The sequence below is a fragment of the Lacerta agilis genome, chromosome 12 (genome assembly GCF_009819535.1).
Source record: "Lacerta agilis isolate rLacAgi1 chromosome 12, rLacAgi1.pri, whole genome shotgun sequence".
Classification (NCBI taxonomy): Eukaryota; Metazoa; Chordata; class Lepidosauria; order Squamata; family Lacertidae; genus Lacerta; species Lacerta agilis.
Window position 1 is genome coordinate 46,500,589 of NC_046323.1, and position 26,801 is coordinate 46,527,389.

The 26,801-nt window shown below is 37.8% G+C and overlaps 1 protein-coding gene across 12 annotated transcripts in view; it reads left to right on the forward strand.

Moving 5' to 3' along the window:
* Nucleotides 1-26,801, forward strand: part of KMT2C (lysine methyltransferase 2C) — a 162,220-nt gene that overhangs the window by 83,361 nt on the left and 52,058 nt on the right. For 9 of the 12 annotated variants that reach the window (XM_033165512.1, XM_033165515.1, XM_033165514.1 and 6 more), the window contains 12 exons: nucleotides 758-924; nucleotides 2,606-2,716; nucleotides 5,333-6,045; nucleotides 12,794-12,913; nucleotides 14,642-14,758; nucleotides 14,876-14,977; nucleotides 15,770-15,874; nucleotides 17,903-18,084; nucleotides 18,303-18,467; nucleotides 19,468-19,577; nucleotides 24,384-24,449; nucleotides 25,521-25,751. In XM_033165512.1, the coding sequence (XP_033021403.1) occupies nucleotides 758-924; nucleotides 2,606-2,716; nucleotides 5,333-6,045; nucleotides 12,794-12,913; nucleotides 14,642-14,758; nucleotides 14,876-14,977; nucleotides 15,770-15,874; nucleotides 17,903-18,084; nucleotides 18,303-18,467; nucleotides 19,468-19,577; nucleotides 24,384-24,449; nucleotides 25,521-25,751 (2,189 nt within the window). The remainder of the gene's footprint in view (nucleotides 1-757; nucleotides 925-2,605; nucleotides 2,717-5,332; nucleotides 6,046-12,793; nucleotides 12,914-14,641; nucleotides 14,759-14,875; nucleotides 14,978-15,769; nucleotides 15,875-17,902; nucleotides 18,085-18,302; nucleotides 18,468-19,467; nucleotides 19,578-24,383; nucleotides 24,450-25,520; nucleotides 25,752-26,801) is intronic. The other 3 variants (XM_033165524.1, XM_033165516.1, XM_033165519.1) reach the window with 2 other exon arrangements.

Below are 26,801 nucleotides of genomic sequence, written 5' to 3' on the forward strand. Positions count from 1 at the left end.
TCAAAAAAAAACACCAAAAAAACCCAGGGCTTTTCCCTTTGCAATAAAAGCTGCAAAACTTTTAGCTGATCCTAAAAAAAGCCTTTTGCCTTTGCAAAAACAGCTGCAAAACTTTTAGCTGAGCCTCAAAAAAGCCAGGGCTTTTCCCTTTGCAAAAAAAGCTGCAAAACTTTTAGCTGATCCTAAAAACAAACAAACAAACAAACACAAAAAGGGCTTTTAGAGGAGGAAAACCAGAAAAATATTTTTTTTCCTTGTTTCCTCCTCTAAAAATGAGGTGCGCCCTATGGTCCGGTGCGTTCTATGGAGCTAAAAATACGGTATTGAAGACGCTTCATTTTCTGCAATATAATATGCGCATCAACTACTGTTCATCCATCATGAGACTTGCTATAAGGTTCTCAGAATCTTCTGATAAATTGTGTCCCCATATAGGGTTAACTGTTCAGTGTATGGTTGGCTTCCTCAAGTTTTAAATAGATCTGGAACTAAGTCTTATAGGGTTATTGTAGTTATGTTTATGTACACAAAACAATTACTCATTAGTGAATGTAGCACATTGTATCAGTTCTGCAAGTAATGTGAATTCAGATGCTTTTATGAATCCATTTTAGGTATTGGTTTGATTTGAGGTGCCCCAAAATCCAGAAAATACAGATTTTTCTTTTATAAAAAAAAATTACAATGAAGATAGGATTTCAGTGGGACATTTTAAATAAATTAATTAATGTGAATTTTTGACTAATGATTCTCTTAGGTGGATTCACATAGAATGTGACAAATTTCCTGATAACGAACTGGATACTCACTTAAGAGAATACACCTGTAGTCTTTGCAAATACTTAGAAGCAGAAGAGGAACATGCACATGCACAGGCATGTGATGTGATGGATACTGCCCAACTTCTTCCTGAAACTGGTATAGGTAAAAGACTCTCTTTCTCCTTTCATATTTTCCATGTCCACTGCTTGTCTTTCATTTGATATTTGAGGAGCACTTCCTATATAATATTATTGCTGCCAACATTGCAGCCAAAGAGCACTGGGGGGGGGGATATAATATTTTTTTAAAAAAAATCTTCACATTACTGTACGTCATTGAGATTCCAGCTCCAAAGGCTCTCAGGACAAAGCCAGAAAACCTTTAACACTAAAACATCTTCTAGAAATTGAATATCTAATTTTATAGCACCATTCTCAGCTTTTTAAAAAAGGGGAACATGCTGCCAAGCAGAAGAATATTTTATTGAATAGGTTTTGCCATGGTTTGTACTTGAAGAAAAATTGTGGAATATATTCTTGTCTCACAGCAAGAGTGGCAATGCCATTTTAACAACAAAGAAAAATATGAAACTATTATAGGAGATGGGTTGTTTCATTCCATACTCCTAAGAGATTACTTTTGTACAATAATTTCAGATTTGAAACCAATGTAAATGATCATTTCCTCATACTGAAGTTTTCACTTTAATGATGTCAGTCTCCAAGACGAACAGATTAGTTACTGAATTCAGCAGCACTCCAAATTGTTCTGCCATTTTGAACTTTGCTAGGCTTTTTCACATAAAAAGACATATTCATGTGCTTTTTAACAGTAATATTCTCTGTGGATCTCCTTTTTAGGAGCTAAGAGTTTAATATTCTTGTAGAGGTCGTCTCCATGCTCCTGCTTGCTTTTGTGCATTTTAATGAGTTTTACTAGTATGAAAGCATGTTACTGTTCTGGATTTTTGAAAGTAGATTTCAGGTTAGGATATACTACAGAGAGTTTGTGACCAAAAGATAGATTATTAATTTGAAATGTTGGGCTTTTACAAGTTTTACAATCCAAGTTCAGCATTTCTTCTTTGTTTTCATTGAATCATGGACATAGAATAAAAGTTTCCTATTTTACACTTTGATAAAGTCTGTGGAAGTCACTGAGGGTCAAGCTATTTCCAGGATCAGTCTTAAGTGGCAATGTTAATTTGTACAAGAATGTTAATACCTGTGCTACAATTCTGCCAAATTTAAAGCAGCACAAGCTTTAGGACACTTTACCCTGACAGAAGTGCATATGGTATCCTAGTTGATTATAAAACTCATTCCCATAACTTATGAATAAGATTTCTCTTATACCCAAATTTTGCACTCATGTAACTCATTCAGACCATGCTGACAGCATTCAGGCATAACAGTAAACCATAGTTAACGGTTTACTTTGTATGAACTTATCACACTTGCTTCACTCTTCCCAGCTACTACTGGGATGAAACATACCATAATTCTTGGCATAGCATTATGCCTGAACCAAGGATTATGACTTGTTTTGTCGAAACAAACCATGATTAGTAAAAAAAAAAAAAAGCACAAACTTTGGCTACAGATCATGGTTTGATCGAAGCATGTACTGCTAAACCAGGGATTATGGTTTGTTTTGCCCCAGTGCTGGTGTGGAGAAGTAATGTGGATGGATCAGCTTGTGCATAGTAAACCATTAACTGTGTGCGCTCACTTTTAAAATATCATTTTGTGGAAGCAAAAAGGTCAAGCTCCAGGATAAGTTAATGATGGTGAGTAATACAATAAATGCTGCAGAAGATTTTTAAAAGTGTTTGCTGCTTAAGTTTGTGCAGATGAAATGGAAACAGAAGGAGGAGGAGATGTGGCCAACAAGGACCAACTAGTAATGGATAACAGCCTTGCTCAGGAATCAACGGTAAAGTGTGGCACAGATGGTAAGAGCATTTTTCTTTTGATGTGACACAAAACACCCATGTACACATAAATACTGTATGTGGAAGCATTTGAAGAATTAAGATGTTCCTTTTTTCTTTTTCTTTTTTTGAGGATGTGCCATGGGAACAGTACAAAGTATTTTAAAGTCTTCAAAACAAATGCACAATATAAAAGTACAAAATAATTTCTATAAAAGGCAGTGGAGTTAATAGTTGATTACTGGACTTTTCTTGCCAAGGCTGGGATGCCTCTATGCATCCTGCTCACTTGAGCAGTAGAAAGAGGGAAGTCTATTATTCATTCCCAATGGTAGGGAAGAATTGAAAGATTTTTGTGAATGCTAATTTAGAAGGCAGTGAAAATGCAGTAGAAGCTAGATAAAAAAATTAATTATGCAAATTCCACTGGGGGGTGAAAGTCAGCATATGGAGAAAATGCCAGTTGGAAAAGTCATAGGGGGGAAACTAAGTTAGGTAAAAAAAAAAATGAACATGAGGGTCTCATGGGCAGCTATTGCCTAAAGCAAAAAAATAAAATAAATTATCATATTGCATCTTTCAGTCTTACTACACTTAAGTATAAGCTTCAATGATCCAGAGATCAGGGTGTAAGGTAAAGGTACCCCTGACTGTTAGGTCGAGTGGTGGACGACTCTGGGGTTGCAGCGCTCATCTCGCTCTATAGGCTGAGGGAGCCGGCGTTTGTCCACAGACAGCTTCCGGGTCATGTGGCCAGCATGACCAAGCAGCTTCTGGCAAACCAGAACAACACACGGAAAAGCCGTTTACCTTCCTGACGAAGCGGTACCTATTTATCTACTTGCACTTGATGTGCTTTTGAACTGCTAGGTGGGCAGGAGCTGGGACAGAGCAATGGGAGCTCACCCCATAGTGGGGATTTGAACCGCCAACCTTCTGATTGGCAAGCCCTAGGCTCTGTGGTTTAACCTTGGGTGTGTAAAAGGGTCTTGTTTTTGTTTTTAAAAATCTGGCTTTTGAAAAATAACATAAAAAGGGGCCAGGTGATCTTCTCTGGAGAGCCTGTTCTGGAGCCAAGATGCCCCTATCAAAAAGGCTCTGTTTCTACCTTGCTTCACTTCACTGGGGCACCAAAGAACACCTCAAGTTCAAATTGGCATTATGAATCTGCATTGTTATGTGCTAAATTATGCCTTGTTTGGAATACAGTGGTACCTTAGGTTACAGATGCTTCAGGTTACAGACGCTTCAGGTTACAGACTCTGCTGACCCATAAATAACGCTTCAGGTTAAGAACTTTGCTTCAGGATAAGAACAGAAATTGTGCTGTGGTAGCGCAGCGGCAGCAGGAGGTCCCATTAGCTAAAGTAGTGCTTCAGGTTAAGAACAGTTTCAGGTTAAGAATGGACCTCCAGAACAAATTAAGTTCTTAACCCAAGGTACCACTGTAATGATAAACTAAGCAGACCCAAAGGCCTGTATTTATTTATTTCACATTTATATACTACTTTGTTATAAACAAACCTTAAAACAGTCTACAAAAAGAATAGAGCAATAAAATTAGCAGTGAATAAAACCAAATATTCAAAACATTAAAAAAAATCAATCATTAGCTAAAAACCAGATCAAAATACATGACAGTATCTACATTTCTGGATAGACTTGCCTAAACAAAAATGTTTTTAGCAGGCACCCACCTCATATCCATAGGTAGGGAGTTCCAGTGTGCTGCCACACTAAAAGATTGATTTGCTTCAAGTGAAGAATATTATGTGGCTTGTGCATATACAGTACCTCACTATGCAGGAGATATTCTGATGTTCAAAGTGAAGAAAATGATAGGGGATTATTTAGTGATGTTGAAATTGGTACTGGATAATAGATATTCTAGACTTCATTGCATTTTAGTGGTGGATAGTTCAATGAAAACAAAAACTCATTGTGCAGCTCTCTGGCTTAGCCATCTTGTCAATTGAAAACAAAGTAGCAAAAGGGATTGATTTTGATGGTGTGATTTCAAAATTTGCAGAGAACAAAGTTAGGAAAAAAAGTTTTTAAGTGCTTATGCTCACAATGTTAAGTAAATAAACCAGAAAATAACACTTGCAACTGTAAGTATCTTATTTTTCCTTCTTTTAATAATTTCAATGGGGGGTGGGGGAGAGAAATTTTCCGCACTGGTCACTGTACATAAAGAAGGAAATTGTAGAGCTGGGAAATGAACAGAAAAGGGCAGTCAGCATGACTGGGGGCTTTGGGCATCTTCCCTGTAAGGGAAGGCTAAAGTGTTCTAAGGATTAAGTTTCAAACTAATTAACAGTTGAATCAGGACAAACAAGCAGGAACTATTTTTTCATACTTTATTTGTACAAGAGATAGACAAACCATGGGTTCTGCTGGTGGCTATTAGCTATGATTGCTAAATGGAACCCATATGGTTTGATCATATGATACAGAAGGATAATAGAATATCTTTAGAAATTCAAGATGTGGGACCAGCAGTACAGGCCACACACGCTTGTAACTGTTCACATATTTTTCACATATTTCACAAATGTTCACATATTTTTTAAAAGACACGTTACACTAGAGATACTCTAATTTCAGACTCAAATGAAAAGTTCTAATTTATTCCAGGCTTCTCATTAAATGAAAATAATGGTGAACTGGAAACAGAGGCTCCTGACCATTTTGGTAAAAGTGAAATAGAAACATCTCCTGAAAAGATTCCTGCATCTGATCTTAATCATGCTGATAAAAAGATGGAAATGACAGAAAATATTTTGAATACAATGCAGCAAGTCTTAAACAAGCAAACTGAGGAAGCAAAAACATTACAGGAAAGCACTGAGGTATTTGAAATGTCTACAGAGGAATCTCAGCTTCCACCAGAGATACCTGAGGATGTAGCAAAGATATCTGAAACCTTCAATTTGGTCAATAGTGAGAGCAGCTCCTCTAAGAAGGAAGAGCAACTAGAAACAACAATGGTGTCAGAAGCTACAGAAGGAGATGAGACTCCTGAAAATTATGACACGTCATCTCTTCCTGCAAATGAAAGTTGTGCAACTGACAGTTCACCATTGGAAGATAAATCTTTAAAGTCACCAGCTGAAACACAGTCTTTATTTTCATCATCTGTTGAATTAAACAAGTCCAGTGTGTCTTCCTCACCAGCAGCCTCACTAGAGTTAGGCTCTTCACATGACACAATGCGTAGTCAGATGTCACCACTAGAATCCTCTATAACTCTTCCAACAACATACGTATCGCTCACTCCAAAAATTGGAATGGGAAAACCAGCTATCACCAAAAGAAAGTTTTCTCCTGGGAGACCGAGGTCAAGACAGGTGAGCATGTTTTACTGAAATCAGTTACAAAAAGCATTTTTGTTGTATTGTTTACCTGAATCATTACTTTGGCTATGACATCAAGAGAGGTATTTGTTGTGCATTCTGTCTGAAATTGTAGTCTATTGTTAGCTTCTTAGTACACTTCTTTACCAACAATCTACTGTGGAGAACGGATTTCAATTTTGTCGGAAAGAAAGAAAAAGAAGTAATTATGTTTCCTGTGGTTTTTCTGAAAGGTTTGCATTCTGGAATTAATTCAGGGTAAAGCATATTTTCCAATATTACTAATTTAGCTAGGGTGTTCAGATGTCCAGACCAAACATTTATTACTTGAAGGTGGTGAAAAACAATGCTGTTCAAAGATTTGCTGTGCAAGTCTCATTTAATTCTCTTTAGAACCCACACATTACTTAGATAATTTATTTCACTGCTGATTTCATGAACTTCTTTATAGTTTCCCCTTCTATTCTTAGTCTACACATATATTCTAAATGAAATAATATTAATTGGTAAAAAGAGAATAAAACGTCCTGATAAAATAGCTGATTTAGATTTCTAATTATTATAAATTACTCCTAGGTGCAGGAACCTTAAAAAACAAATGGATTTTCCTATGAAAGTTGTTTTTCATTTAGACAGGTTCCACCCCCCCCCCCCGAAGAGTAAAATAATTAATGTTTTTATTTTATCACAATTTATTTAATGTTCATGCTATGCTTAATACTGAATACATAATTAGCCATGTCTGCTTTAGCCCACACAATTTTCAGTACAGTAATGGGTTTCACTGACTTCTACTAAATTATAATGCATTTTATATTTTCTTAGCAACCTCTCTTTAACAATAATGCATATACAGTGGAACCTCGGAAGCTGAACACCTTTGAACTTGAACCTTTTGGCTCCCAAGCAATCGAAACCTGGAAGTGATTGTTCCAGTTTTCGGAAGCCGAACATCCTGTGTGGCATCTGTGGCTTCCGATTGGCTGCAGGACACTCCTGCAGTCAATCAGAAGCCATGCTTTGGGAGTCAAATGCTTTGGATGTTGAACAGACTTCTGGAACGGATTCTGTTCGACTTCCGGGGTACGACTGTATAGTTATGGGTGCAATCCTATGTTCATTGGAAGATCTGCCTTCAGAAGTCTCTTCCTTAGCAAGGAAGGTGGACTGCTGTCACACCTCTGACTTTACTGATGCTCTAATGGTGGAAAAGGCAAAAAGGAGGCATGTAAGGGACTGATTGGGGGAGGACTTACAGTTTCCTGACACACAGAGGCAGCACTAGAAAAAATGGGCAGGGGCACAGAAGAGAAATACCAGTATATGTCTAGGTGGACAAGTTGTTAAGGTCTCTGAAAGAAAATTAACAGTATATGTTAATGTAGAGTCCAGCAACTGGGCATGCAGAGAGGCAAGTGGACAGGCAGATTCCTTGCTTTTGGGGGGGGGGGACTTGCTCCCATTCCTCCATCTGGTACCACCCATGCTGACACATCCCCAGCCCGAAGAGAAAAGTATGCCAACACAGGGGAAATAAAATTATCGATAAAAACCAAGTATTAACAATATTCAAAAGATAATTAAAATCAACAATAACTAACAGACTAAAAAAATAGAGAGTAAAGCACACCAACATCTATCTGTCCAGATAGGGTTGCGTAAACAAAGTTGCTTTAAGAGGTGCCGAAATGAGAGCAACAAAGGCACCTGCCTGAAGTCAATAGGCAGGGAGTTCCAAAGTGTAGGTGCTGCTAACTGTAAAATTTCAACCCCTTACAAGTGTGGGATGAGTGTAATGTGACACCTGTAATAGTTTCAGTTCCGCAGATGAAAGCACTCAAGTGGGCATGTATGGGGTAAGATGATCCTATAAGTAAACTGATCTCATGCTGTTAAGGGCTTTATATACTAATAGTAACACCTCGAACTTGGACCGGTAGAAAATAGGCAATCAGTGCACATCTCTGAGCAGGAGTGTTATGTGGTGACAGGGTCTCTCTCCTGTCAGCAACCATGTTGCAGCATTCTGCACTAATTGCAGCTTCTGGATCAGGTGCAAGGGAAGCCCCACACATCTCTCTTACAGTCTTAAAAAAATCTCTTTGGTTCCCACCCACCCTCATATATGGTGGGAATGTTGCATAATTAATGAGATAGTAAGACTATTGCATATCCAGCATAATTTAGACTCTGATGGAAGCAATCATGATCCAGTGTATAATAATGTGAATGAAGTATTTTATATAACTTTTCTTTCAATATATGCCTATCATTTTTGTCCTATATTTATTTTTCCCGTTATAATAAATTTATTAAACATAAACTGGTATTATTCAGTTCTGGTAGAATTTTATGTTTTGGAGAGCTGATCCTTTTGCTATTCTGAGAGTAACAATTTCTCAAAACTAATAAGATTATTTACCATATTTATCCCATCTATTATAGTCTTAATGTAATTTCTAATTTGCAAACATGGGTAAAATGGAAGACTGACATTTGATTATATGACATTTTAATCCCATGAATAATAAAATATTTGACTCATGTCTCCATGCTCCTGGTCCACTAAAACCATAAGTCGCCTGCTTTTAAAGTGACATTTAAATACTATAGCATAGAATCATCATTGTTATACTCAAAGGACAGCATTCTAAGTTTTACTCAGAGTAGATCCATTTTTTTTGGCTCTCCAAAAAAATCTCAACAACTTTTGAGATTGCAGTCTCTTGGAAGCTGGACATGCCTGGTATAGTGTATTAACTGCCTAGTCTTTTAATTGAGAGTCTGAGAACCAACTGCATGAGAATCAATAGAAACTGTAATTTAGAAAAAAGCCAGTCATATAGGTAAACAGTTTTGCTTCTGAGAAATGAAGAAGCAAAATAAGACACACTTGAGTGAGCAGTATGTAAAACTTTAAGCATTAGTATCTCAAAATTACCTCTTATCCAGCTGTCAAGAATAGATTTTGGGTGCAATTCAGATAAAATGGAACATACCTAATATACGAAACCTGCTTCCTTCCTTCCTCAATTATTGGGAGAGGTGACAAGTTAGCACTTGGAAGGTAAACACTCATTCTAAGCAAGCCATTAGAAACAAATTGTATTATAAGCAAATGTCTTCTGCTTTTGAATGCTATCAGTTCAGTCTTTTGTTTTCATTTCTCTGGTTACAAGATTGGTGCTAGAACGTAACCTTTTTAGTTGTATTTTTAGTCTTTTGTTATCCTTGCCCCTAAATCAGCGGTCCCCAAACTTAAGGGCCGGGGGCCAGTTGCGGCCCAGTCGCCTTCTAAATCCAGCCTGCGGATGGTCCGGGAATCAGCGTGTTTTTACATGAGTAGAATGTGTCATTTTATTTCAAATGCATCTCTGGGTTGTTTGTGGGGCATAGGAATTCGTTCATATTTTTTTTCCAAAATATAGTCCGGCCCCCCACAAGGCTGAGGGACAGTGGACTGGCCCCCTGCTGAAAAAGTTTGCTGACCCCTGCCCTAAATTATGTGCTAGACATATATAGGATTTGGTGTATTTCATCTGGCAAAGGACAATTAGCTTTTATACTACTAATTAGGAATAGTTTGGAGGGAAATGGGTCTCTTGCATTTGCGTTTTTAAATCTTGCCTGTTGGAAACATTGCCTGACTGCAAAAAGGTAAGTAATGCGAGTACTTACCACCACTAATTTGGATGGCATTTGGATGGTATACTTGTGCAGGCCTTAATGTTTTTGTAGACAGGTAGCTGGCAGAATAAGAAATTCTCTTTGAGAAAGATGACAATGTTAGGAAATGAAGAGATTCAGGACCACTGGTCTGCTTTTCAAAGCCTACGTAGCCATGCAACTTAGCTATTAAAAAGTTGGTAAAAGTGTATCAGTGCCAGGCAGGACTTCCTGCTCTGCCTGTGAGAGTCCCTCTTCTTACCACCTATGTTCCAGGAGTCCGAAACTTTCCATAAGAAGTCTGAGATTTGAGAAGATGTTGTGGGCACCATCATAAAATGGCTGCCATGGACACATGATCAATTACAGAAAGGCTGCTGTTGAGTGGACACTGTCTGTTAAAAAATGTTGGGAGCCACAGAAGAAATTCAAGATGTATTCACCTCCCCTGCAACCTTCCTGCATCTTTAAACACAATTTTGATTTGTCCCATGCATGTTTATTTCCAGAAAATATGGCATGCTACCTAAGATACTTGAGGAATTACATGAATACTATTTCAGCTTACATGCATATCCTCCTAACACAGACCATGGAAAGTTCTGATGATTTACAACAAAAATTGATGTTGTTGTTGTTGTTCAGTCGTTCAGTCATGTCCGACTCTTCATGACCCCATGGATCAGAGCATGGCAGGCACCCCTATCTTGATGTAGGGACATAATTATATAAATTCTGACCACACTAGGTTTAACTTGTAGGTTTCATTTAAGAGAATGTTGGGGGTTTAGATAGAGAGAAAGGAAACATACTGCCTTTTTGAAGGCAGTTGTGGCAAAGCAATATTATGCACATTTACCAGCCAGCATGCCTTAAGTCTCAATAAAAAAAAATTACCACTACTGACACTGACCAGTATTATGCAAAGGCTCACTGGTTAGATGCAGCTTAGTTTTTTGTTTTAATGGTGCTGCTCAGGAGCCCTTTGAAAAAGGAAGCTGCACTACTACGAATACACAGAATTTGATAGTTCTAGCAGGACCCTGGAGTTTCCAGCAGTGGATATCATTGGTGTGTCCTGCTTCTTCTTCATTCTGATTGGTTAGAGTTGTGCAGGAGTTGGTTTCCGTCAGGGTCAGCTCCCTGATAGCACAGCTGAATAGGTAACCCACTCCTGCATGATCAACGAGAAAAAATAGGGGTAGGACACATCTGTAATATCAGACAGGAACTTGCTTGCTGCTGAACTGCTGCCTCTTCCTGCTACTTGCTGGCTGTGACCCACCTCCACTGTGTTCATTAGAGGCAAGTAGGAATGGACTTTCCATTGGGCAGTGTAGTTATTAACTTTTTTAAAAAAACTTGATCTATGTTGTTGATGCTGTGTGTTTATTAATTAATATCAATTCTAGGGTAATGGCAGTTTGCTTCAGAGTGCACACCAATTACTACTTTTTGTTTTATTTTTGTTTTAAATAAATGAGCTTCCCCCTGAGTTGTGCTTTCACAGACATTAATCAAAATCCTGAGTGTTCTTCCTGTTTTTGAGAATCTCTTTTGAAGATAATGGTCTTATTTAGACATGGCACCAGAGTATGATTTGGGTAGTTGGCGAATTAATCTTCTGATGATGCACTCACTCACATGTGCTAATGGCTTTCATTTTTTCCTAATTCTTGACAAACCATATTTTGCTATTTTGTCTATATACATAACACTAGTGTGTCAGCTGGCACCTTCAAGAAGCTAGCTGCACACACAAATGTAGAAATATTCTTATGTTTAGTATATTTAGGATGAAATTTCATAGAATCATATTTTAGTACTTTTATTAAGTATGAAAGTGGAGTTTTAGTACTACAGGACTTCTTAGCGCTAGAGTAGCCTAAAAGATTTTGTTGTACAAGTGTCTGTTTGATCAACCTTCTGTATTTCTGAGAGTACCTAAAGTTTAGAGACTTCTTCCAATTATGAGAGGGAGGAGGAAGCTGTGATCCTCCAGAGACATTGTGGAACTCCATGAGTACTAGCCAGCACGGGATGATAGAATTTGAAGTTCAGTCACATTTGGAGGGCCACAGTATCTCCAATCCTGAAATTTGAGGAACCCTATTCCTAAATATTTTTTTGTGTGGAAATTCAGAGCATTACTGATACTGTTCAAAGAAACAGCCACCTGTTGCACTTACTGTAGATGCATAGCAAAAGTTAAATAAAGGTTAGCAAGGATTGGGGGTGGAGAGTATTGCAAATGCAGTTCTGGGATCCTTACAGATGACGTCTGATCCCCAGTCTCCATCTAGGGATTGTATTCCTATACATAAAGAGTTATGTACAAGTATAGAAAACTCATATGCACAATTCAGCTCATGGAAATAGCCTTGGTGAATTCAATTTTAGTCCATTTTTGGACTCCACAGAATACAATATATTTGGCACTTATAGACATGATTGCTTGCTAATTTTATTTGATATAAGAATTTCAGTTGTTTTTTTAATAGTGCTTGGGTGGTATAGCTTCAGCTCATGGATATTTTAACTGTTCGTTTATTTTTCATTTTCATATTATACCTTTTATTTTAATCCATTTTTGTCTGCTATGCTTCTTAGCTTTTCTGGTTTGCATTTTTTTTAAATTTCTTGTAACAGTCACACAACATAGCCCAAGTCAGTTGTCTTCTCCAAGATGCAGACTGAAAGATAGAAATAATATTGCCATAAAAAATACAGCCATGATCCCAAATAGGTGTATCTTGGTTTAGTATTGTAGTAATAAAAGTTATAACAGAGGCACACTCACACTTCATCTGTTCCTTATGCCAAACAATCTTTTGTTTTCCGGCAGTGCTTCTCTTTTATATTTATTATTTAATCAACATTTTATTCACATTTGCTCATCCTGTATAAATGTGAGTGCTAGGTTGAAATTTATCCCAGTAAGTCCATGTGTTTGTTAAAGCAAGTATTTGTGTGCCTGCATGTGCTTTGCTTTCAGAACTTTTTATTTGCGTTCTTTATTTTTTATTTTTATTTGGCTGAGTTTTATACATCTATTTTCTCACCTGACATATCCTAGGGGGCTTGGAGTAGCCATAATACAGTGAGCCCACCTTCCTGGTCCCCAGACATTTCAGAAGGTCGGGAAACTTTTAAGTCCAGACCGCTACCTGGCAGTGCCATATGGAGCATCAAAGTGGTAATTAATTTGTATTTATATTCTTGTTATCCTTTGCTATCTCTCTGCTGTTCTCCATTATAAAAAGATACTAATGAAAACTCTTCTGAAGCATAGCTAAATTAATATGCTACTTAAACCCGATCCTTAAACAGCTGCATAACTTGCTTTTTAAAAATCCCTACATTCTCTCTCAGTGCATGCAGAATGAACATTGAGTCAATTTCTACTTCAGCTGTATGTGGTGCTTAACACCCACAGGGTGTATTCTATACACTGTAACTGGGCCATGTTGTATGTTATAAGTTACTGCTATCATCTGGATGGAGTCTGAAATAAAACATAGATGGGAGACCAATGTATATTGTGTCTGAAATCTCCAGTGGCCAGTGCATACTTTAGAGGTTGCTGTAAAACTAATTTTCTCTGCTCCTCCTCCAGAAAGTCTCACACAAAGGGCTGCAGATTATTATTTCTTTACAAAGAGTTTTTTGGCAACTTGTTACTAACATAAAAAGTAAAGGTAGCTGTGTGGCTCCACAAAGTCAAAATCCATATTAGGACAGTAACTTTATTAGGTCAACCAAAATACCACAAAATAGTATGCAAGGTTCTTAATTTTCCAGAATTCTTCACCAGAATCTAGCCTAATGAAGAATTTTTTAAATCTCAAAAGCTGAAATACTATATGCGTCCTGAAAGATTATCAGCATAATATAAATACAGTACAGATAAAATAAATATTTTTATTGTTGAAGTATTTTTGCAAAGGTTATTGTATTACCTCTTGTTGACTAGGTGCTGCTGCTTTTTGTTGTGCTTCCGGTTTCAAAATAATGTTTAATTGTATACATTATTAGAAGAGATGAACTCTGTATCTAGAGTAACCAGCCTAAAACCTGAACAAGCTGAAAATATTTTTTCTTCTCATGAGACTTAGATTTGTTCATTTGTATTCTCATTTTCAGCACGCCCATGTTTGATTAATATGTTTGTATCAGTAATTGTGCTATTAATTTAATATTAAATTTCATGAAAATGTGTCCTTTCTTCCTATATCATTTACAAATTTTATAAATGATGAAAGTTAATGGTGTGTTGGTACTTTCAGTTGATAACATCCTTCTAGGACTATCTGTGGAGCTAGAGTGAACATTGTTGTGAATATTCTCTTAGCAAGCAATATTTTTTCTCCCCATCCCCGTTTTCTCAAGTCATCAATGTCTGTTACATACCTTGTGAATAGCATGTACAGTGTTAGGCATGCCTTTGATGAGATTGATGGGAAGCTACTCTTAAGCCAATGCAGTAGAGTAGGATATAAAAAACAGTGGAATCCAGTTGCTGCTTCTTGCACTGCTGCATCAGCAGAGGTGCCTGCTAATCGAAGAGAAGGGAAAACATTATTTGACAGGTAACCTTTAAGGACAGATTATTGGGTAGCAAAAACTTCCTCTCCTCCTCTTCTGCTAGCAAATGATTCCCACTAAATAAATAAAAAACTCCACCTGGATCAAAAGTCATAATCAGATACTTGACAAAGGTTCATAGGCTGCAACCCTCACAGTATGCTGTGTATCAAGACCTGTTCATATTTGCAAGCCCTGCTGTGGGACACGCTCATGTGAAAAATACTGTTGTGTTGCAAAATACAAAATCCTGTTGTATTCTTACAAAGTCTACTTTATAAGGAACATTTCTGTGAAGCATTCCTTAGTAAATCTAAATGTTTTAATTTGCTTTAAATAGGGTCGTGGCTCAGGGTTTCCTGGGAAGCGGAGACCACGTGGTGCAGGCCTTTCTGGAAGAGGTGGACGGGGGAGATCAAAACTTAAAAATGGAATTGGATCTTATTTTTCTCCAGGGGTAAGAATCTCTAGCATATTATTTGAGCAGGCAGAAGTGTTGATTCGTGTCTCTGCTAACAATGATCTACTTTTACTGCCGGAAAACTGTTAAGTTTTTGTTTTCTTTTATTTGTAGGTCACAGATATGGACATTTCATCTAACAAAGATGAGGAAGAAAACTCAATGCACAATACTGTTGTCCTGTTTTCTAGCAGTGACAAGTTTACTTTGCATCAGGTTGGAATATTAATTCGTATTTTATTATTTCCTAATGTCATTGGTTATTTCCTAATTTCTAAGCCTCAGATGAAAAGTGTAGGCAATATTTAATGGTATTACTTATTCTAGCTGTCCACTTGTGACATCCAACCTCTTCCTAGCAAGACATTTGACAACAGTTAGTTTATCTATAGGTGTTTAATCTAGATAATTTATAACTTATTACTTGGTGGTCCATAAAACAAATAATAAGCCTGTTGGTGTTTTGTTAAATTTAAGGATTAAGTATTCTGTGTATGGGCTACTATAGTAGAGAAAACAGAGTAGCATTTGTTGGGAGGCTGCAGTTATTGCATTGTGTGGCTACTGTACTTTTAAGGTTTGAGGGCAGGTAATAGCATTGCTTCATCAGTTATTACACTGGCTGCTATGTAGCTTCTGGCCACAATTTTAGTGGTCTTTAAAGCTAGAGGTGAGTTCGATCTAAAACTGAACTGATATTTTTGTTCCATCTCTCTTTGGACATTTGCAGTGAGCTTCTAATATATTTTGGAAATTCTTGTAGATTTTTAAAATTGTTTTAAGACTTTAACTACCTGTCCTTACAAAAATGCTCAAGGTAGTGTTACTAGTATTATTGATTTTTGCTATAAACATAGGGCATATTAATGATAATAAGGAGACTGTATACATCTGAAATTTTGAAAGAGAACAAGGTTTGCTAAAAATGGATTAGAGGTGTATATTTCTTCCATGTTTTAATTACCTAGTATGGGTTGTTTACCTGAAAATGTTTCTTTGATATTCTAGGATATGTGTGTAGTTTGTGGGAGTTTTGGCCAAGGTGCAGAAGGACGATTGCTTGCCTGCTCTCAGTGTGGTCAGTGTTACCATCCATACTGTGTCAGTATTAAGGTGAGCACTTTGAAATTATTGTCAACATATTGTCCCTGCATACACCACATTGATTCCAGTTTTTACATTATTAAGGAGTGTTTTTAGCTTGTAAAATATTCCTCTGGAAATGTGACCGTTATTTGTATGCAACTGACAAAGCACTTTAATTAAATGACATTTTATAAATGCAAGAGAAGTTAACCTTTGTGTAATTTTTCAGCTATAAATAGCACCGTTTATCTTGCATATGGTTAAAAGTAAGTATTGAGATATCAGCTCAGTATTGAGCTAGATATAACCTAAGTATTAAGATATGAAGCAGTATAGTGTGTTTTGTTTTGTTTAAGGCTGGTTTCCCAAAAAGTTATAGTGCATTTTTATTTATGACTTCATTAAGATTCAGTTAATTCACTTTATCTGTTGGCTATCAGAATTTTCAGAAACTGGAGTAGTTAATTTCTTACATTCATTAAGCTAGGAGAGAATGTGCAAAAAGTTAAATTTGGATAGTTATAGGAAGACATGCACAGATAATAAGCTTTTTGCTTCATCTTATAAAACAATGAATTGTCTTTAAGTGCAGTTATTTAAAAAGGGAATATTCTTTTAATGTATTAAGTCACATGCACTTATATGAAAGGGTTGTACTGATTTTATAACACACTCTAGACAGCTTTTGTTCTTACAGAATGATTAGTGTAGTAGATGGGGTAAACTTTTGAACACTCCATAAAAAGTAGCCATTTTAATCCTCATGAATTGCTTTGAAGAAAATTTAGGTTGATTACCCCAACAGAAAATGTGACTTAAGCATGTTTTGAAGCAAAGTTTAAAATGCATTTCAAACCATGATTATGAAGGGAATTGGATAACTATTTCCAAGCCTATCTCCTTTTATTTACATATGTCTTGTACCACTGTGTTGTCTTACACTAGTGAATGAAAAAAGAAAACATTCAGGAGTGATAGAGCTGGTTTACACATTACATTCTTAATGATCACAGCAAAACCAACACTGATTTGATTGCTTAAAATCCTGAACCTACAAATACCTTTCCTTACCAATGTTTGCCTGCCCCTTGACTTTTCCTGTAATGTTGTGAAGAAGACAGTTCCAGCCCTCTCATACTTAGCGTGTCAGGAGCAGCTCTCTTTTGTTTTCTGCCCCCCTCCTCCAAGAGAGATGGAAGATTCAACTGTCTAAGAAAGAAGTATCTAGCCAGTACCAACCTCTTACCTCTTGCAAGGAATTGCTCCTTTTGAGGGTGTATGACGTAACTGGAACACTCTCGCTCTTTTCACAGAGCATGAACACTTCATATTTCCCCAACCATCTCTTGTAGTGGGAGAGAATCTCTAGGGTTCTAAATAAGCAATGTGAGGTTGGTATTCACATGATCACTTTGCAACAGAGTGATATGTAAACTGGCTTTTTCACTGTGACATAAGGTGGTAAAGACTGATTCAGAGGTTTGGAACATTGTGCCTTGCTTCTGTCAGGTACCATGATGGCCTTTTCAAAAAAACTTCTTTTTTCAAGTTTCGATGTATGTTTCTAAACTATAGGCGTATTTAAGATTAGGAAAGTAATATTTGGCACTATTGTACTTTTGTTTAAATGTCATAATGGGAAGGAGATGCCAAATAGATTTGTAACCAAAGAGCAAACTGTATTTCTCCAGATTTTGGAACTGTTGTCTTTTAATTTCAGTAAATGTGAATCTGGATTTTGATAGTTGCAATAACTGGCAGTATGCTGAACCCTTACACTTGGGCCATTTTATTTTTTTAAAAATCTAAAACAAATTTTCATCCATAATCTTGGAGAGCACAATGTACATCGCTATTGAATACCATATGTAAAGATATTTTTGACTTCTCAAAAAATCAGGACTTCACTCTAAAACAAAAAGGAGAGCATAAACACTAAAAAAATACTACGTATTTCCAAATGATAGAAGCAAATTTATTGAGAATATAAGCCTGTAAATCAACTGAGGTTGTATGGCTTCCATAAATAACCACCTGCTGTCTTCCACCATGCAGATAACAAAAGTGGTGCTCCACAAAGGTTGGAGATGTCTGGAATGCACTGTGTGTGAAGCCTGTGGGAAGGCTACAGATCCGGGAAGGCTGCTCCTTTGCGATGATTGTGATATCAGCTATCACACTTACTGCCTAGATCCGCCACTGCAGACAGTTCCTAAAGGAGGTTGGAAATGCAAATGGTATGTGTAACATTGTTTTTTTTCACTTTTAATGTTTTCTTTTAATCTGACTATATTTTCTTTTAATTAATATAATATGGCAAGGCTGATGTGGAAAATTACATTTTGCTGTAATTTAAAGATAATACAATGTTAAGGTGAAAATAAGTATAAGTATGTTAAGCAGTGAACCTTGCCATGAGCCCATGTTAAGGAAGATATTGTTTTGTGTTTTACAGGTGTGTTTGGTGCAGACATTGTGGTGCTACGTCTCCTGGTCTTAGATGTGAATGGCAAAATAATTATACACAGTGTGCTCCCTGTGCAAGTTTATCTACCTGCCCGGTCTGCTGTTGCAATTACAGAGAAGAAGAGCTTATTCTGCAATGCAGACAGTGTGACAGGTCAGAGTTTCTGCTACATAGTGAATTATATATTTTCATATGTCAATAATTTGCTCATAGTGTAATGTTGACTGAAGATTGCTTTAATTTATCATATGGAATTTACTCTCCCTCCCGTATCAGAGTCGCTTTCCAATAAGAGATAGCCTCTTTCAAAGAAAAAGCTGTAGCTAATATCAGAAAGAAGAAAACCACCATGTGTTTGTTTGTTTTTTAAATAAAGTTATCTCTTCATCCTGAGTTGATAAATGGCACTCTGACTTGGTTCATACATCACATTATACTATAGTTTAAAACCAACTATTATTTGAATGTGAACATGCAACTCACTGGTGTCCAGTGCTTAAACATTCTTGCTTTATTTCTCCCCTGTTACTGCTGGGAAACAAGCCATAGTCTGGTTCGTCATAATGTCTGAACCCAGGCTCATGATTTCATTTTGTCCAAACAAACCATGGATGGCAATCAAGGTTTGTTCTTGGCTTACTGCTCATGGTTTGTTTGAGGAAAACCACAAGCCTGGCTTGTTACATTGCAGCACGGCTGGGGTGGAGCAGAGAGTGAGAAATGTTGGGCAGCATGCACCAGCATGATGTTTGTTCATAGTTTGTTTTTAACTATGATGTAATCCAACATTCAAGCCAGGCCTCTGATGCAACATTAAGAGGTGCAAGTTGGTTTTGTATTGCAAAGAGCACTCCCAAAGTGCAGCCTGTTGCTTGGGGAGAGTATAATCCCATCTAGCACAGAGTGAACACTGCTCCCCTGGGTGGACAAACCATCTACCCAAAGTACCCCTGTCTTATCTGACAATTTTAACAACTATCTTCTGGGACTAAAGCAGACCTCCTCTGGGGTCTTCATATCATTGCCACTTTACAGGGAAGCTTTTAAAGCAGTAGACGTGTTCTGTGCTTCTTTCAATCTAAAGAGAATCTGAATGGTATTTTGGCATAAAATGGTATATGTTTTATTTTCTCCTTTTTAACTTAACTTCCAGATGGATGCACACAATCTGTCAAAACTTAAACACAGACGAGGAAGTGGAAAGCACGGCTGACAGTGGCTTTGACTGTACCATGTGTCAGCCATACATACCACCAGCAAATGGTAAGGAATTTCTTAATTGGGTATCTAGCAGCGTAGCACTAGCTTTGGAAACAACTTCTTTTGGTCTGCCTCCTGATTGGCAGATGCTGAATTGATTTCAGAGGCAGTACTTGAGGGAAATAATTTCTTTTGTCTTGCTTTTAGCACTGCAAGATTATTAATGAGGGGAAAAACAATTTAGAGTAGAAAGCTGGGTAAATCTCTTCCCAGAGGATTTGTAAGTCTGCTTAAAATTATAATAGCAGCAAGAGTGTGTGTGTGTGCCCACAAGTGAGAGAAAGACTGCACTCAGAGCACCATGATTTTGAGCAGATGAAATTCATTATTTAACAATAACATTATCTTGAATATTTTGCTCCCAGTGTCAGATAGACTTCTCTTAACTCAAGATTCTCTTTTTTCTTTTTTCATAAGTTGCATTAATAGCAGCAGACATGTAAAAATATGTGTTGTTTTTTATTCTAAGTCAGTGGTTCCCAATTAGTTAATTACTGAGGACCTCCTATTTTTCAAAAGCCAAGCCACGGACCCTCTACTTTTGAAAATTTTGATGTCTGTGGTAGTTACCTCTGCAAAGCAATTTTTTGAACAAAATGTAGGGTAGCCCCTAATAAGCAAAGGATTTTAGGTATACTAAAAACATATTTGAGGATGAGATGGTTGGACAGTGTTCTCGAAGCTACTAACATGAGTTTGGCCAAACTGCGAGAGGCAGTGAAGGATAGGCATGCCTGGCATGCTCTGGTCCATGGGGTCACGAAGAGTCGGACACGACTGAATGACTGAACAACAACAAAAACATATTAGGGCTGAGCGATATCTGGTTTTCAACATAGTGATATATCAACAGCTAAACATCACAATATTCTGATATATCACAATGTCTGAAATTGGAAATCAGGCATGGGGATGAGGAAAGGAACAGTCATGGAGATCACACAAGGCATGACAATGAGTGAAGGCGCGGCTGTGGGGGTCGGGGTGGGGAGTTGAGGAAGTGGAGTCACCTCCACCTCGTGGTTTGAGTGGGAGGGGATAGGGATGGGGGGTGCATGAAGTCACTGTCAGTGGGGCAGCCAGCAAAGAGGCACATCTACTGTGGCTGCTTTCTGCTGACTGAGAAAAGCTGCTCCGCCTCAGTGGCAGGAGAAGGTAGGGCCATGGTGCCTTGAAGTGAGGCCGATCAGCTGCCCTGCTCTCCATCAGCATGAGTGGAAGGCAGCACCTTGCAATCGGCTGCCCTGCTTTCCTTTGCGTGAGGAGCGATATACGACTGCGTATTGCCGGGTCAAAATCGTTATTGAGGTGTGATTTCAAAACCAGTTTTGGCCAATATATTGAAAAACCACAAAGTGTGAAAACAGATCATAACATTTGTGATTTTGCCATGCAAAAATGACAAAATTTTAGCTGGAGGGAAGCAAGGGATGGGGCTGTGGACTCCTTGGATGTGTTCCGTGGACCCCCAGGAGTCCCTGGACCCCTAACTGGGAACCACTGCTCTAAGTAATGATGATGGCAGTCAGAACAAAATAGAAAATTCTTTTCAGTAGCACCTTAGAGACCAACTGTGTTTGTTCTTGGTATGAGCTTTCGTGTGCATGCACACTTCTTCAGATACGCAGTATCTGATGGCAGACTTCTGATGGCAGTCAGAGTTACTGTACCATCTCTCCCTGTCAAATCTCAACTCTTTTCCTAACTGGCAGCCACCTAGACCAATTAGAATAAATTTACCTGATCCAGGCCCTATATAATAAATTCTCAGGGTGATTGACTCTCTCCTACCTCTCACTAAGCTGCTAATGCCAGACAAGTTTTGACATAATAACAATACAAGGCCATGATCTTTGACAGTCAAAGAGGACACAGAATATCCCCCCCCCACCATAAGACACACAGAGAAAACCTTCTAGGCAAACAAACATATATACTGCATCATATCAAACACATGGATGGCTATTCCTATCAATAGTTTATATTAACAATATCCTGTAATAACTTCCAGTTTTTCATTGTTTCTTAATACCAGAAACACATTTCCAGATTTTTCTCTTTTCTCACATCCATCCATATATATATATATATATATATATATATATATATATATATATATATATATATATATATATATATATCTCTGTGTGTGTGTGTGTGTATGTATATGTATATATGTATGTGTATATATATATATATATATAGAGAGAGAGAGAGGCATTGTCACAAGATTTATCCTCAGTTCAATCATTATTGTTCCATATATTATGGAAGCTGAGGTGCTATCCACAAATGAAGCACAACTGCTACTCTTCACTTCATTTCTCTTTCTTTCTTTTGTGTCATATCACGTTCAAAGGTGACCATTTTCTTGTTGCTTCCCACCATTAAGGAATTCCAAATAGCAAAATTAATCATATTTCAGAGCACTATAAAACCATGGTTTATATTAGATTGCATCCAATTTTTCTTACTATATTTGATAAAGGATATGCCATTCATCATAAAATTACCTTGTTATTGTCTCCCCCACTTTGAATCTGACGTATCATATTAATTCAGCCATTGAAGCAAACTTCCATATTTTACCAATCCATTCTTCAATAGGTGGTGTCATTGATAATCTCCACTCTCACCTTCCTGCATATAAAATTCCAGCAGCTATAAAATTCTAGTGGTGGTTACTGTATTAGAAACCATGCAGTAAATTAATTCTTTTTTATCTTACTTCACTGTGTCTTCCACATAATTCAGAAAAAGGGTAAAAACAACAACACTGGGTCTAAAAGAATTTCATATCCTAAAATCCTTCTTAGTGGGCTGCTAATGGCTTTCCAGTAACCTTTTGATACCTAGAAATTGGGGAAGTGACTGTGATAGCAGAATGGCAGACTTCCATCTATTTCAAAGGGTCTTGCACCAGAGTCCTTCTTGGAGGTTGCCCAGCTGGAGCACTCGGCAGATTGTGTCATTGATCTTTAAACTAACTTACTGTATATTTCTTGTTTTCTTCATATGTTAATCTGCCAGCTGCTACATCCAAATCACTGTCTGTCCATACTATTTCTTGCTAGTTAATTCTGAAATTATCGTGCTTTGTCTTAATTAGCTATTTCTAAGTCAAATGGGACTGCTGCCTCTTTGGCTTCCCAAATGTGCTTATGCCTTTCCGTCCCCCTGTCTCTCAAATTATCCAGGCTTTAACCTCTATGGAATGTTGTTTCCCACATCATTAAAAAATAAACTTGTTCAGGTTTACCTGTACATCAAATTAGATTTTCATTTTATTTTAAAGGCATTATTTACATTTTTAAAAATTAATTGATACCTGCCTAGATTTTTCAAGATGGAGCAGGCTGTGCATACAAAGAAATAAAATACTGTAGATGAATGCTATTGTTGAAAGGGACAAATGGTACATTGTGCTTTCACTCACAACCCGGAGAAAGGCTTGATTTAAGGGAGCAATCTTAAAGCCAGCCAAAGGCCAACTGAAGGCCCCTTGGAAGTTGTGTAAGTGCCACACTACCAGCAGAGAGGAAGATCCACTAGAGTGTCAGGAGTTATGCTGCCAGAGATCCTCTGGTATATCAGTAAGAAATTGTGGGCATAGGGGCCTTTGCAGAGTGTTCTGGTGCTGTGGGTAAAAACAGGTCAGAAAAAAATAACTTGCATGGAATTAGGCTGTACTGTAAGCTTTACTGCTTTCAGTGAGAGCTGTTATGGAATTAATGTTCTTTAGATTGTGCCTAATGCTTCCAGAAATATAAGCATTTCTTCAACACACTATTAGCACATTTTTAAAATTTGTATATTCAGTCTTCCATTGTATTCCTGGTGACATTGAATGTCAACTGAAATTTATTAGCCTAAAAAAATTCAATTGTTCAAAAATTTAAAAATGCATTTCTGACATGCCTGAAGAAATGAGCACAAGAGACTTGCAGAAGATTAGAAATGATACCAACATAAAAAACTATACAGTGGACGCTCGGGTTGCGAATGCTATCCGTGCGGGAGGCACGTTCACAACCCGCAGCACCCACAACCCGCAGTGCCGCGTCTGAGCATGCGCAGGTCACAATTCGGCACTTCTGCGCATGCACAAAGCACAATTTAGTGTTTCTGCGCATGCGCGAGCTTTGAAACCCGGAAGTAACCTGTTCCAGTACTTCCAGGTTCAGCGCAGAGCGCAACCCGAAAACACATAACCCGCAGCGTTCACAACATGAGGTATGACTGTAGTTATAGAGGATTATATATTTTAATAGAAGCAACATCATCATCATTATTCATTTCAATACCGCTTTATATTTTTAAGGGGGGAAATCTTAAAGTGGTTTACAGTACATTAAAACCTCAAATAAAGCAATCTATAATAAAATGTTACTGAAGAAAGTCATATATAGGGTGCACAGCCAAAGCAATATACTGTAAATAACAGGAAACTACAGTATTACCTTAAAAGATTTCAAAATAAAACATTACTAAAGGAAGTCCAATATAAAATGCACATTTGAAGTAGCAGAGTTTACAAGAGAATAAAATATTATTATAAGCATAGAACATATCTAGTGTTGTTGCTGCCAGTCCTGCCAATGGTGGTTTATGGCAGGGTGGTGGCAGCTGTGGAAGCTCAGACTTGATGACCTGAGTCTGCACTGAGACAGACAAGATGATATCTGGCTTCTTCAGCAGCCTCAGCTTTTGTAGCTGGAGTCAATTAGGGCACTGCCATGTGGGAAAGGCCTGCAAGGCAGGGAGCAGGTCTTCCAGGACTCACAGCCAATTTCAATTTTTATCTTTCAGTGCCTTCCTCTGAATGCTGTGAACCACCAGTTGCCACTCAAATTATAACAAAAGCAAAGGAATTTGGTAACTTTTAAAATTCTTTATTTCTTCCCCCTAACATGGTTATTGCTTAACCTAGAAATAAGTTCTACATTGTATCAATACATTTCTTAGCTCTTTTTATCTTTTGCTATCATATCACCTCTTACTAAAAGTTTGTGTTTATAAGTTTTGTTGTTTTTTTGAACATGCAACTGCTCTTCAAAAGTTATGGAGCAGGCAGATTTTTTGTTTAAGTAAATCCCTAAAGTGAGCCAAAAACAGGGGTGAAATGGGACATTTTAGTGGGTGGTGTTTTTTTCGGGATTTCATTAATTTGTAACCTTTTCTCCCTTAACGTGAGCACTGCTATAAATTGCTTATGGAACAGCCTTTATGGGTTTTTCCTTGGACTCAGTTTGAGTAGAACCTATGCAGGATCAAAGTGGTTATGCTATGGTGATAACATGAACAAATATCTGCAGGAAGCAATCAAGAAAACTTTAAAGAAACAATGGTCTGGTTTGCATTTCATGCTAATACAAATTTAGGCTTAGCAGGACCATGTAGGCTTCCAGGGAGGAGATCATTACTGCCTCACCTCTGGTAATTCACTTGCCATACTTTAGTGAAAGCATAGTTTGGCTTAGTGTGCCATCTGAACCTAGGCTGTCCTGGAAAAAACCATAAACCACAGGACAAACCTTGGTTAGAGCTCATGGTTCGTCTGGAAAAAGCAAAACTTAAAGCCCAGATTCGGATGTCACGGCTTAGTTCAGCATGGTGCAGCAGTAAAACTATCAGGGAGGATTGTTCCCAGACTCTGGCAACCCACACACTTTTGCTAAACCATGGTTTAGTTTAGCATGACATGTGAACCAGTCATTTGGAATAAATAATATATCAGTGGAAAAGCTTTGTATTATTCTGAACCAATGTTGATTTACCTCAGAAATAGTTCTGCTCTTTTCTTTTTTTTGCTCTGATGTTACAATGGATAATTGTTAGCAGTATGTTAATTGCAAGTTCCTTAAAGTTGGGGGGGTGGCGGCGGGGGAATACAGCTACACAATGCTTGTAAGCTAAGGTTATTAAAGTTGTGTATTCCTCTTATGGTTCATGCAAATTTCATAGACCCACCGAAGACATACACTCAGGATGGAGTCTGTCTGACAGAAACAGGGATGTCTCAGTTACAGAGCCTCAGTGCTGTTGTACCAAGAAGAAAACGGACAAAGCCAAAGCTCAAGTTGAAGATTATAAACCAGAATAGTGTGGCTGTACTCCAGACCCTGCCTGACATCCAATCAGAACACTCAAGGGATGGCGAGATGGATGACAGTAGAGGTAATTGTTGCTTTGTGCTGTATGTCGCTGTTAACAATAGAAGCAGTTTACATAAGGACATGGGTTGTAGGAGGATATTGAGGCAGTTGGGATTTTCAGTAGTTCAGGTCTTCCAGAATAGAACCAGAAATTTTGCGCTTCAATAGACAGAATGTTATAGATCTGCATGTAGCAGAAGTGTGGTCTAGATTATCTCCAAGAAATCTTCCAACTATATATAACTCTTTGGTTGCCTACTCTGCCTATCAGTGGCTTTAGCAACCTTTTGCATGCAAAACATGTACTCCACCACTGCATCTGGAGCCCATCCATGTTGGTGTAAGTGCTATGACATAAGCAATTAATTCCCAGTACCTTTATTAGCAAAGGGATGTTAGACTGTCATGATGGTGATGTTATATAAGGAGATACAGGTCATGAATGGATTTTAACTTTCGTGAGAAATACCGGACTAATACAATACTTACTGACACATAGTAGAAAGAAGACTTGCATAATGAAACCCACATAATGAAATACCCAGCAATATTGCTGTTCATTAGTATGATAAGTGCCTGCTTATGAGTACAGGGTATTAGGTGCTGTTTAATTATTATTATTATGATTATTCATTTATTTTTTATACCCCCGCCCATCTGGCTGGGTTTCCCCAGGCACTCTGGGCTGCTCCCAACAGAATATTAAAAACACCAAACATTAAAAACTTCCCTAAACAGGATGCCCAGCTGTCTTCCATAACTTTAGTACCTTTTAGCAACTTTTACTGACTGCCAGCTGCTAGTCAGGTTGAAGAAATGGGACCTGGGCATAAGTACCCATGTCCTAATGACATTCAGGCCGGATGAGCGTTAGATGATCCAGGCCCAGCAGACTTAGAAGAACTACGTGACCTTGGAAGCTCTGCTCAGTGCACCCCCCACCCCACCTCCAGATGTGTATTGGGTGGCAAACAGGGCCTTTTCAGTTATGGCATCCTGCCTCTGGAATTCCGCACCTTTCTCTGCGTCTCAGTCACCATCCCTAGTAGCATCTTTACCTGGCATTTGATTT